This window comes from Erythrolamprus reginae, chromosome 3, assembly GCF_031021105.1.
Source record: "Erythrolamprus reginae isolate rEryReg1 chromosome 3, rEryReg1.hap1, whole genome shotgun sequence".
Lineage (NCBI taxonomy): Eukaryota > Metazoa > Chordata > Lepidosauria > Squamata > Dipsadidae > Erythrolamprus > Erythrolamprus reginae.
In genome coordinates this window covers 49,989,139-50,003,166 of record NC_091952.1, presented here as the reverse complement: position 1 = coordinate 50,003,166, position 14,028 = coordinate 49,989,139, and the positions used below count along the sequence as shown (strand labels likewise).

Genomic DNA, 14,028 nt, shown 5'->3' with positions numbered 1-14,028 from the left:
GTAGGTATTGCTTTCGTTACTCATTGTTTTTCTTTTTCTTTCCCCCTTTTTAATTGTCCCTGGTATTTATTTTTTAGGTGACTTATTTCCCAAGTGCTTCTGCTTGACACTCAGTTTTAAAACCTAAAATGAGAAATGTGTTGGTGGTTGGTGGTCAACATGGTGACAACAAAATGCAGTGTAGTGATGTTTCCATATTATATTAAAGTATGCTGAATTCTTACCCAAATAATTATGGAGTAACTAAAAATGATGAAAAAGAGTGGGGGGGGGGGGATTACCCACACAAATTTTCTTTATTATACTCCAAGTTATGAATTTTAACTACTTCAGAGAGAACCTGTACTTCAGACTTATTCAACATTAATATAGCTAGTTATTATGCGTGCAGGAATTGGAGGACTTCAGGTTCATAAACTAGGGTGAGGATTGCACTGGGGCAAGGACATATCAAAACTGTCCAGCTGAACTTACTTCTCCATTCATTTATTGAAAGCTTTGTACTCCCTATGGAATCATCATAGGAGTGCTGGGCTTCTGTCTCTTCCTCAACATCTCTGAATGGATCAAAGTAGGAATGGGCCAAAGCTTGGGTTGCCGTGAGTCGTTTTTCAACATCGAGTTGCAACATTTTGTCAAGCAAGTCCACGGCTACAAGGAAAGATATAAATATTGTAAAAATTAAAGAAAGCTATAATTGTTTATTATAGGCAGGGTAAATCTAAAAGCTTAAGATGACTAAATTGGCTATATTTGCTTCATCCAGTTTTCACATTTCAGTAAACAAATCTAAGTGGCTCACTACTGTAGTTGGAATGTACTGTAGAAAGGACGTGAAACAATACCCTTGAAAAATTTCAGTACGAGATGAGCCCAAATTTAGGTCAAGTCACTTGACCTATATATGATAAAATTTACAACATAGTTAAATTAGGTAGAAGGATTCAGCTTGATGGATAGTAAAATGGCCTGTAACTTCAAAAAGTTTAATTTTTAAAATATCATTGTTGAAGTTCCAGGCCACTTTGTAATACATCAAGCTGAATACTTCTATCTAATTTAACTAAGATGTATCATTTGGAATCTGAGGCAGGGTGAAATCCAAGTGACTTGATGTATATTTGTAAATTTTACCATTACGTTACTGGTCATTTCTCACCATGGAGCCAGGTGAAGAATTCATTCTCACTACAAGAGGTTTTGGGAAGGTGCTCTTATCCAGACCGAGTAGGGAAGCAAGACTAAAATTTAGAAATATGTAGGAAATAAAAAATACTGCTGCCCATCTCACAATTTGAAATGAGTCTATGCATGTTGCAATGTGATAAAATTATGCTAGTATTCTTAATGTTTGCATAATATCTGTGCGAGAAGTACGCAGTACATATGCAGATACATTTGGCTTGCCTGCTTGCAAAATTAAGCACAGTAGGCATGAAACCTTAACTTCATTTGTAAATGCTAATTGCCCCTAACAGTTTTATTTGAAAGAAAAAAATTCAGATTGGGCAATCATCTGGCTCAGAGCAATCTTTTGTCCGCTCATGTGCTTAACTCATCACTCACTCCCATACCATCAGATCCAGTGGAAGCAAATTATAGCAGGGATATGATTGGTCCCTGCTGTCATACTGGCTGGACCAGAAAACACGTAGGTAAGAAAAAACAACCCCCATTTCACAAGGCACAGAGCAGCCCAGCTGGAGAGCTAGCAGTACTCAGAACACTCCACCAAATGACACTAACTTGAAATGGTAAAATTTTACTCTGGGATCGGATCCAAACTTTTGCAACTCGTGTTTTGTTTTGAATACCAAAAATGCCACTTGTGGCTGCTAAGCTAGAGAAGACTGGCATGTAATACAACATTTACTTTAGAGTATTTCCCATTATACTCAAGGGGATTTATTTTCACAACAACATCCAGAGGGTAATACATTATTCATGCTTAAATTACATTGGGAAGATTTCTTGGTTATCAAAGTCGCAAAGAATACGCTGGCTCGGCTAGAATCATAAAAGAGGTTGTTTTGACATGTTCATCTGTCATCCAAATAGAAGTTAAATAATACATCTCAGTTGTATAATCTTTTTGAGGAATATTAGTTTTATCGTAAATTAAAACATATAAAAGAACTTACCCTGAGGACTGGCTTTGGGTAAAAGCAGAGATAAATCCATTTTGGGAATTTTAGGAAGTGTCTGTATGTAGCTTTTAGCCTAAAATAAATAACAATTTCATAAAGCCATAAATGTCACCTTGAAAAGTTACATCATAATCAACTCTTTATACATTGATTAGAAGCCCACATACTAGCCATACACTTTTTTTATACAAAGTACTCAAAGGTTCACATTAGTCTCCTTTTAGCTGTGTTGTACATAAGACAAAGTAATAATTTTACTGTAGTAAAAATAATAATATGATTTCATGGCTCCTAATAGTTGCATCTCTCTTTATATCAAGATGGAAGCTTGTAATCTAATCTATAGCATACTGACTAATTTCATATAATGAGAGAGTTCAGAAAGCAGACAACTGGGAGAGAATCTATTCAGCCATCAAAAAAGAGCAGCCTCTTGCCCCCTGCTAGTTAGCTAGGTAAGAAGGACACTATAGAAAACAGGATTTAGGAAGCGAAAGAAAGGGCATCTTTCATCCATAAATGGCTTTGGTGCGGCTCATCTTAAGAGCAATGATTGGCACTTCAAAAAATACCTTTATGGTTCGGATGACAGTTTCTGCCTGTTTGTTCTGATTTCTCAAATTAAATAAGGTGCAATACTAAATAAAAATCAAACCAAAGTGTTGTGGTTAGCTCTGGCCCAGCTCCTGCTCCAAGGACTGCGGATGTGGGGGAGACATCCACATGCTGCAGGCCTGTTTTGCCCCCCCCCCCGGTGGAATCTGCTGATGAAGGCTCCTCTGACCAAGAAGACATGAGTGACAGGGAGGAGGAGAGTGTGGCAGACAGCTCAGAAGGAGATCAATTATCTAGCTCCTCCTTGGATTCAGAACAAGAGTTAATGATACAGCCACGCATGAGGAGAGTGATGCATAGGCAACAACAACTGAGAGATTATTATCGAAGAAAATGAGGCCACCTGTGGTTGGGTGGGGCTGTGGTGATTAGTGCGGCTGCTATAAATAGCAGCCTGTGGGTTTGGCCATTGTGGAGGATTATCTGATCCTTGTGTTTAGTGACTGCTTTACTGACTTTGACCTTTTGTGTGCTGATTTTTCCCCGCTTTGAAACTAAACCAGAGCAAAGTGTGTTTCACTTTGTGAAAGAAGAAGGACTGTGAATTGCCTCACAGCTGCAAGCTAAGTATCACAGAACTGATAAGGGACTTGTACAAATTACCAGTTTGTTTGGAGACCAGTGCTCTTTGCTATACCAAAAGAGGGTTTACTTTATGTGAATTTTCATTATAAAGAACATTGTTTTGATTTTTCAAACGTGTGTGTGTCTGAAATTTGTACCTGTGAATTTTTGGGAAGAGTCTGCCAGAGAGCCTGACAGAACACAAAGTAAGTTTTACATCTAAATAAACATGCCCAGTACTCCATTTTCAATTTATAGAAGCAAAATATTTCAATTTACTGATCTCTGAATATCTACATTCATTTGCCATTTTCATAAGAAGGATTTTTCTGTGTATAAAGATACTTTATCGTAATATGTTTATAGCTAGCACATTCCAGTTTATTTTGGCCTTTGTTCAATGACACTTTTGTCATTCCTCTTTTCAATTTTTATAATGCAATATCTGTTCCGTGACAGGAAAATATTCCTATACTGCAGTGGCAGGTTTCTCCTTTCTCCATACCAGTGTGCTGCACACCGCAACACTTTGCATGTTTGCACTCTTGCTACACTTGCGCACGCTCATCCCCTTGCAAGATTTTGCTTCTGTGTGATGCGCAGAAGCAAAAAATCACCCAAAACATGCACCAGTGAGCATCGCCTCACATGATTTTGCTTCCGCGCAAGTGCAGAACCAAAAAAGCGCCAAAATTTAGTGAAAAACAAAATGGCGCCATGCACCAAATGGGAAAGACAGCACCAGAGCTGTCGCACACAAATTGCGCAATCGACAGGCCACTACCGGACTACCGCAAAGGGGCGCCCCGGTAGGAACCCACCTCTGCTCTACTGACAGGGAAGCTGCCTTTCATCAGGCTGTGTAGAGGACCGGCAACCCAGGGCCATTTTCCCCTCCCAGTTCTGCTTTAGAGAAGGAAAGGGCATCTGCAGATGTCTTTCTCCAGCTGTTACAACCCCAGCATTTCATTAAATTTCAGAGTTAGTGGTTTTTCTCAGGAGCTGAATGCACCCAACAATCCTTAACAGTGCTGCAAGAATAAACAAGTACTAATAAATATTCATAATGCATGTTATAAAACTCAAAGGTTATTAAAACTAAATGCTGGTATAATATAGTTCAGGGAAGGTTACAAGGGTGGTAATTTAAAGCATTGTTTCCCAACCTTGGCAACTTGAAGATATTTGGACTTCAACTCCCAGAATTCCCCAGCCAGCGAATGGTTTAAAGTACTAGATTAAAGCTAGGAAGATACCCATCCCATCAATTTTCTCTTATTTTACCTGACAGGACTTTTGGGAAGATTAATGGGGCTATGAGAAAGCACATTACTTTGAGTTAATTGGAGGAGCGATGGGATACATATGTACAATAACAGTTGACACCATTTATAAAATTTGGGCAGAAAGTTAAACTTTCTAAAACAATAAGAACTTATGAGTTTGCCTTTAAAATGCAAATCTTACCGCTTTGTCTTCCAGTTTTTGCACAAACTCCTCTCCAGGGCTTCCTGTCACTTTCAGGATCTGGGTGAGCTGATCAAGATCTGGCAGGCTGAATCAAGTATTACCCCTTCATAAATGGCTCCATTTACCATATAATTATCCTACTTTTTCTATAAAAGGGCAAAATATATAGCTTGCCTCCATACTTCTTTCAGAGGTGGTTCCTAGAACCGGTAGTAACTTGGTGGCCTCGGTCAATAGAACTGGCAATGACCCAGGCCTGCCACGCCCCCCCAAACTGGTTCTCTTGTTTTTAGTTTCTGAGCATGTGCAGAAGTTTTTTTTAAAGTGCTGCATATGCATGTGCCCACAAGCAAATCATACACATGGCGCGCAGTACCCACCACTGACCTCATTGTTGGCATCGCTAGAATGAGAGATATTGAATCTTTCCTGCTGGATCATTGATTGTTAGGGAGAATAAGGCCTGCAACCCACAATCATTTGTGTTGAAGTATAGATAGTCCTCGGCTTACAACAGTTCACTTAGTGAACATTCAAAATTATGACATAATTGAAAAAAGTGACTTACGAACATTTTTCACACTTACAAGTGTTGCTGTAGCCCCGTGGTTACAAGATCAAAATTCAACTATATTTATGACGACTGCAGTCTCCAGGATTGTGTGATCCCTTTTTACGACCTTCTGACAAGCCAAGTCAATGAATCAACCAGATTCACTCAACAACTGTGTTACTCACTTGACAATGGCAATAATTCACTTAAGAACTTTGGCAAGAAAAGTCATTCCATGGGGCAAACCTCACCCAATAAATATCTCACTTAGCAACATAAAGTTTGGTCTCAAATTGTAGTTATAAATTGAGGACTACCAGTAATAGGGACAACTTCAGAATATCCATTTATATCAGAAATGTCTAACAGCATAATCTATGACCTCCTGCCTAAAATGTAAACGCCTTTCCATTAACAGAGATAAGTACACAGTGTGCATGTCGGTTTTCAGACTGACGAGATTGGCAAAAAAATTCAAGCAATGAGCAGATATAGGCTGCCTCACCTACAAAGAAACAACAGGCCTCTTCTCACTTCCTAGCCTCCTCCACCATAGTTACAATCAAGGGATTACTGACTATTCATAGATGCCTTATCTGAAATAATAGTAGTTGCTAGAATTTTTGGCTCTATACGAGGGTTATCTTGAAAGTAAGATTACAAGGCATGTAGCCCTTGTGGGGGAAGTTGGTAATACTATCGTGTAGCGGGAAGCCAGCAGAAGAGAACAAGCAATGCCAATGGTCAGTAGATCATCTACTGGTGTTGCAGTGAAGGTTAGAGATGAGTGTCCTCATTCCATTTCCCTCCAAGTGTGAAGTGCATGTTGTAATACGCTACCTGAATGCTAAGGGCATGAACGCTGCTGCGATGGTTGTCCAAGATTTGTGTGTGATTGCATGATGGGTGCCCAAGATTTTTCTCACTGATTGCTGAGTTTTGAATTTTGGGGCTGAAGGAGAATGGGTATGGCGCTACTGCATTGATTGACATTTGCTCTCTGGAGTATAGTGAGAAGCCCAAGTTTCATCTCCTGTCACTATAGAGTTAAGAAAAGCCTCACCTTCAATCTTGAAATGGTCAAGAAATTCTAGGGTGGCCCTGATTTTGTCGATTTTGTGCACTTCAGTCAGCATCTTGGGTACCCATCACAGCAGCGTTCATGCCCTTAGCATTCAGGTAGTGTATTACAGCGCGCACTTCGCACTTGGAGGGAAATGGAATGAGGACACTTATCTCTAACTTTCACCATAATGCCAATCGATGATCTACTAACCACTGGCATTGCTCGTTCTCTCCTGCTGGCTTCCCGATACACGATAGTAATACCAACTTCCCCCGGGAACATTCTTCATAAGAGCTATGTGCCTCGTAACCTTACTTTCTGGATAACCCTTGTAGTAACCTTAGCCTTTCTTCTAGTGAATCTTGGAACTCTGCAGAGAAGGAAAGGAGAGAGAGAGGAGAAGCTGAATATTGTGGCTATACTTCTAGAAGACTTTATAAATGTTAAATGTGGTTGAATTGTGTCATCTCACAGAAAAATAAAACATATTCGGTTTAAGGAGCTGCAGACAGAATTGTGAAGAAGTTGAGATTTGATGGGTGAAATGTGACGAAAATTAACCAGTGGAACAACTTGAAATCACAGGCGCTCCATCACTGGAGGTTTTTAAAAAGAAACTAGACCATCATTTATCTGAAATAGTATAGGTTCTCCTGCTTGATCAGGGAGCTGGACGAGAAGACCTCCAAGGTCCCCTCCAGCTCTGTTCTATTCATTCGTTCACCTTCCAAAGCCAAGCTTGACTGTTTTTTCAGGATCGTGCATCAGTTGCTGAGGGCAATTCCAACATTGTGACAAATTGTGCCCACATATTTGTTCTTAATCAAATATTCCCTTACATACACTGATCTCTGCCCAACCTGGATAGACAGGAGCTATATTGGTGCTCAATGCTTTCTGAAATAATGTTTGCTTTTGAAAGTGAAGACTTGCACATTGTCTTGAACATAGCTAAAGATCCACCCATGATGAACATCAAGCATCAAAGGAAGAAAGAAGCATTAAATAACCTTGTTTGCCACAACTTTGCTATTAATTAAAATCCCGCAATATGTGAAAATAGATTTTTAGATTAAACAGAGCCCATAGTACTATTTTTTAAAAAAATTTCATACTGGATTTCTTTCTACTAATGACCCTCTGTTATTTTCAGTCCAAACTGTGAGAGCATCGGTTTTAGACAGGGGCACAGAAAAGGATACAGTCTTTACCCTTAAACAGAGTTTTCCCAGTCAACATTTCCGCCATGATACAACCAACAGACCAGATGTCCACTGTTTGAAAGGGAGAAATATACAAGAAAGAATTTAATGCTAAGGTTTGAAATAGCAGCATTGGAAACTAAAATACACATTTTACACATCCTTGTAACAGATCTGTTTGTTTACAAGTTACATTACTGTACGTTTAGCTATCAGATATGGTCCATCTGCCCTTATAATATTTTCTGTATTTTATCTTAGGATGGATATATGTTTATCCCAGGCATGTTTAAATTCAGTTACTGTGGATTTACCAATCAGGTCTGCTGGAAGTTTGTTCCAAGGATCTACTACTCTTTCAGTAAAATAATATGATCTTTCCTCCATTTTATGGTTTTGAAATCCTCTTTAAGTGCTATAAAGCAATGAGCTACTTTGCACGCGTGTGCAAAACGTGAGTGTGACACTCCTGCATTAGACTAACGAAACAACTTTTTCACAGTAGTAATAATTTTGTTAACATCTGTATTTGAAGCATGTGTGTCCACATATCACAATGCAATTGAGTTAGAAATTACTTATGCTGATTAAATAACCAGGAGACACAGAATAGGATTCTGTTCTGTTCTATTCTCTGCAAAATAATTGGACTGAATTAATCTGAATTTTAGGAATTAATAGCAGTGAAAATAAAATTATGTAACACAGTCCTTGGTAGCGGTCTGCAGTTTATGGAAGGTGAAAATTCAATTTAGATGAAATCTTTTCTGCATCTACCTGGGTATAAGCATCACTGAAAAGAATACAACTTCTCAGTAAGCAAAGTAGGAGAAGTGATAGTATTTTAATTAATGTTTGCTTGAAGAAGAGTAGACTGTATACATTGGGCATATCATTTGCAAGGCTAGATACTATGTTTTACAAACGCTAATGATTGGGCTCATGCAATTTGAATGCCACAGTTTACATAATCTGAATCAGGTCACGTTGTGAGGATTTGTATCATACATACAGAAAAAAGGGGTAAATTAAATACTTTTAAAAATCACATAGAAACTCCAGAGTTAGCCAATTATCCACAGCTTATTAAGAATTTCCCAACCCCTCCCTGTAATGAATAAATAATTTAACCCACCAGTCTGGTTGTAATGCATCCAGTTCAGAATCACTTCAGGTGCTCTGTACCAACGAGTTACAACATATCCTGTCATCTCTGTGTCTGTATGCCTCGCTAAGCCAAAATCCAAAATCTAAAAACATGAAAGATTGTTTTGCACAATGAGACATTTACAGCAGTGATTTTCAACCTTTTTTGAGCCGCGGCACCTTTTTTACATTTACAAAATCCTGGGCACACCACCAATCAAAATGACACAAAATGACACTCTAACACAGTACATATTATACATATGATTAATAATATAGTTTCTAAATGTATTTATACTCACTTAGTGTGAAACCTGGGCCTGTTTCGATGAACACAAAAGGGATATCCTGGCAGGAAGGGTAGAAAGACACACACAAAGCTCTTCCTCAACAGTTCTCAGTCTCTCATCTAGTGGTGGCAACATTTACCTCCAATCCTGACCAGGATTAGAAATCAGGACCATGGGGAAGAGTAGCAGCTTCAACTATTCGCCACGGCCACACAATGACAAGTGCGCAGCAGCCCGAGTGGGGACCTTCCTGGGTGTGGATGAGAGGTGGCCTGCTATTGGTTCATCGCTAGTGGTCAGGATGAATCCTAGAAGGTGATTGGTCAGTGAGCGCTCCCTGGGCCTCCACTCTTCCTGTTGCTGATAGCTGGAGGGATTGTGAGGGGAATGTTTACGTTTGGATGGAGGCAGCTGGCGGCGGGCTGGATAAATTTCCTCTGCAGGCCGTATCCAGCACACGGGCCATAGTTTGGGGATCTATGTTTAATTTCCCCACGGCACACCTGACCATGTCTCACAGCACACCAGTGTGCCACGGCACACTAGTTGAAAAACACTGATTTACAGAACGGTGTTACTTGCCATGTGTATCCAAAGTGACAGAAAAAGAAAAAATTCAGAGCACTCCACAAAGCTTCTTAAGTTCTTCCTAGAAACAATAGATTGCTATTGCAAAGCCATGGCTTCTTTTTAACACAGTGGTGACTAAAAGCACCCTTAGTTAGCTTTAATGATGCCAGCTGAGGGCATTTCCCCATTGTTGAGCCAAAGGGCAATCCACCCGTCTTTGAGTCAGCAGGAAGCTACACCAGCTGGAAATGTGCTGCCTAATTACAATGCCTAGCCTGCCTCTGTTGCCATCTGTCCCAAGTCACCATCACCTTGTGTCGTCTTGATGTTGTGGGTACAGCATGTGATAAGTCAACAATTAGTTGATCCCTCTGGCTGTGTTGACCTCCCTCTTCAGCACGTCACCAGTCACAACAATGCAGCAGGACAATAGTTGTCATCTCTCCTATGTGTGCCCTACTCTGAGCAGTCGGCTACTAGCCGGAATGCTAAATTGTGCTTGCTGCCGCTTGTGGGGCCAGCGTGATTTTGCTTCTGTACCTGTGGAGGTAGCAAAATCATGCACAGAGCTGCAAGTGTGCTCATGTTTCAGTGAGGTGTTTTTTTTTGCTTCTGCGCATGCCGAAACACGGGTGCACCTGCGGCTCCATGCGCGATTTTGCTACCTCCAGAGGTGCAGAAGCAAAATCGCACTGGCCCCGCAAGCATCTATGAGCCACCGCAGTGAGCTCAACTTAGCATTCTGGCTAGTAGCCCACTGCTGCCTATTCTCTGGCATCCCATTCTGTCATAATCCACATGGAATTTTTTTTTTAACGCAGGCTGGAATCAAGGAGTAAAAAAATAGCACTTATTTAGGATTGCCCTCTTCTTCCAATTTAAAACTTTTAGGGATGGTATTTAAGGTCCTGTGCTCAAACACACCAAATTACTTGGCGACCTATTTATCTTGGAATACACCATCGGGGGATCTACGTTCACTAGGGAAGGGTCGGTTGACTTCCACAGATACGTGCAGCAACATCAAAATTGTGGGCCTTTCAAGATCTGGCCCCATGTCTTCCCTTAGAGCTTCGGTCAGAGGAGAATTTTCTCCGCTTCCGCAAGGCATTAAAGACATTCCTCTTTGATTCAGCAGATTGAAACATCCTTGTTCTGGGGATCAGCAAGAGGGGAAGACGTTGGAAAAGCTGGGAAGGTTTTGAACACGTTTTGTGGTTTTATTAGTTGTGTTTTAGCTAAGTGTGTGTATTGCCTACTGTCTGTCTTTACTAGTCGTATATGGCTTGCTGCTATGCCCTTTGTTAAAATGGCATTATAAATAAACATTTATTATTATTCCTTCTTTAGATATACAGTGTTCCCTCAATTTTTGCGGGGGATGCATTCCGAGACCGCCCGCAAAAGTCAAATTTCCGTGAAGTAGAGATGCTGAAGTAAATACACTATTTTTGGCTATGAACAGTATCACAAGCCTTTCCTTAACACTTAACCCCCTAAATTATAATTTCCCATTCCCTTAACAACCATTTAGATTATTACTCACCATGTTTATTTATTAAAGTTTATTTTAAAATATATTTATTAAAAGCAGACAAAAGTTTGGTGATGACATATGACGTCATCAGGTGGGAAAAACCCTGGTATAGGGGAAAAAACAGCGAAGTATTTTTTCATTAATATTTTTGAAAAACCGTGGTATAGACTTTTCGCGAAGTTCGAACCCGCAAAAATCAAGGGAGCACTGTACTACAAATGCCAGTTTTCAGTGTTCTGTTATGAGAGGCAAAAGATGGGTTGATTCTATCCTTCCATGCTAATTTTGCCTTGGATCAAAATAAAGGCACATAGTTATACAGGTTTCTGCTCAGCGCTATTGTGCAATTCTGATAAGCCAATAGCACTACACTAAGGTGTCTGGCTGCCAGAGCAGAACTGGTGCAGAAAAGGGTGACAGGAAGGGGGAGGATGTGCCTTCGTCACCTGAAATGGTCAATTATAATTCTCCAAACACGTTTTTGACCTCTGTCATACAGTGGTGGAAAAGCTTAACAAATTTTGCCCATCTTAAGACTGTCACTGGATGTTGTTGGTATAAGGGGAAAATACTGCTCTATCTGAAGATAATTTAAAGAAGCCTCCAATATGTGCTGGGGACTAGATGAAAACAACTGAATGGGAACAGAGAAGCAGGAGAAACCCTGCCAGGGCATGTTTATAGCTTGACTAAGTACAGGTGGGAAAGGCCTGAGGGAAACTAGTTCTCTTTCAATTTTTGAGTGTTATAATCTTGTTCAGCCAAGACTCAAATGCTTTGCCAAAACTCATGTTCTAAAGATTTGCCAAACCTAGCTATAAATCAAGAGCAGAACGTATAGCAATAGTATTTTAGAGCAGTGGTTCTCAACCTTTCTAATGCCCTTATTTTATTTTATTTATTTTATTTATTCGATTTTTATGCCGCTCTTCTCCTTAGACTCAGGGTGGCTTACAACATGTTAGCAATAGCACTTTTTAAACAGAGCTAGGCTATTGCCCCCACAATCCAGGTCCTCATTTTACCCACCTCGGAAGGATGGAAGGCTGAGTCAACCTTGAGCCGGTGATGAGATTTGAACCGCTGACCTTTAGATCTACAGTCAGCTTCAGTGGCCTGCAGTACAGCACTCTACCTGCTGCGCCACCCCGGCTCTTAATACAGTTAATACAGTTCCTCATGCTGTGGTGACCCCCAACCATAAATCTAGCCCCAATTCTCCCAACAGAGCTTTAAGCTGATTGGCAGGAAGGTCAGAGGGACACTCCCACTGTAAACACCTGATTGGTCGGATTGTAAAAATATGTTCCAAGGCGCCAGAAGAAAACTTTTAGTTCCTAACACAATAGGAAATTTGTCTTTTCCCATGGTCTTAGGCAACCTCTGTGAAATGGTCATTCAGCCCCAAAGGGGATCTGACCCCCAGGTTGAGAACCACTGATTTAGACTTATATACCACCCCATGGTCTTTACAGCACTCTTTGGGTGGTTTACAATGTCAGCTTATTGCCCCTAACATCTGAGTCCTCATTTTACTGATCTCGGAAAAGCAGAAGGCTGAGTCAACCTTGAACCCCATCAGGATTGAACTACAGGCTGTGGATAGAGTTAGCCTGCAATATTGAATTTTAACTCCTACACCACTAGGATTCTTCCCTATATACTCCATTCTACTATAGAAAGAGTACTGACAAATCATTCAAGATGCTATTACTGTGCAAGTTTAAAACTGAGAGTGGGATGTGAGCATTTGAATTCTGAGCCTCTGTACTATAGGTTTAAAATAGATAACATCATTAAACTCTAATTATATCAACTGTTATGTAATATAAAGATTCTTCTAGGTGAAGGCTCTTTGCAAACATACTTTTTTCTAATTAATAGAAAACAGAATTTTTTTTCAAGGAAAAAAAATAGTTGAAAGAAATAATAGGAAATGTGGGAAATTTAGAGGTGATGTCATTTAAAATTCCATTTTAAACAAAGCAATTGCTTAATAAAATGCAATAAATGTGTTACCACCCAGGTGCACTTTAACTTGGCTGATTTCAATGAGTCAAAATAAGTAGGTGTTATTTCCAAATAATGTGTTGCAGAGGAAGATGCATTGAAGATTCAGAACAACATAGTGAAATGCAGTCTACTTTTTCATTAAACAAAACCCAAAATCCTACCTTTAATTCACAGTCTTCATTCACCGCTAAATTGCCTGGCTTTAGATCCTGAGGTATACAAAATTAGAAAAGTCCATTGTCACTATCACAATTTGATCCTGGAATAGATAATTACATAATAAGCATATTCTTTCCTCCCATCCCAGACCATGCATTGGGTTTGCTCTCTATCCAGCACTTATCCAGGCTCTCCGATGTCCATTTCCTCAGCACTGAAAAAGCAGTTTCCCTGGCTAAAAATTTGAATATGACCAGCCAGGATATTCAAAGGGAAAATCTGTTATTGCTTAGTACTTGTTCTGTCTGGGTCACTCCAGAAGCCAATACCAACCCAAAAAGAGAATCCAGACACACTGGCAAAAGGCAAAGGCAGTTCCACAAAACTCAAGAAAAACACAGGCAACAGAAAATGTCCCCACAAACAGGAAAATGCTGTATCTTCAGATATATTCACGAAGGCCAAAAGTCCATGCAGCAATACAGAATTCTTGCTGCCAAGCCAAGGCTGTAGATAGCAGACCTACACCTCCCACGGATCTTCCAAAGCTGCTGGGCCACAAGCCAGGAACAGAGACGCCGAGAAACAAGACAGGATAACGCCACGCCAAGCTGATAACACTCCACATGGCTTCAAGGGCTTGCCTGCCTTTTAAACCCTGCTGATGAGGACCACACCCAAACCCAGCTGTTTCTA

At 40.2% G+C, this 14,028-nt stretch overlaps 2 protein-coding genes across 2 annotated transcripts in view; one reads left to right on the top strand and one right to left on the bottom strand.

Moving 5' to 3' along the window:
• Positions 1-14,028, top strand: part of FKBP5 (FKBP prolyl isomerase 5) — a 1,202,894-nt gene that overhangs the window by 863,410 nt on the left and 325,456 nt on the right. The window lies entirely within an intron of this gene.
• The window catches only part of MAPK13 (mitogen-activated protein kinase 13), a 33,080-nt gene that overhangs the window by 2,463 nt on the left and 16,589 nt on the right, over positions 1-14,028 (bottom strand). The window contains exons 6-11 of the mRNA XM_070745193.1: positions 13,335-13,382; positions 8,753-8,867; positions 7,618-7,689; positions 4,794-4,873; positions 2,142-2,220; positions 475-651 (exon numbers count right to left, since the gene is read on the bottom strand). Of these exons, the coding sequence (XP_070601294.1) occupies positions 475-651; positions 2,142-2,220; positions 4,794-4,873; positions 7,618-7,689; positions 8,753-8,867; positions 13,335-13,382 (571 nt within the window). The remainder of the gene's footprint in view (positions 1-474; positions 652-2,141; positions 2,221-4,793; positions 4,874-7,617; positions 7,690-8,752; positions 8,868-13,334; positions 13,383-14,028) is intronic.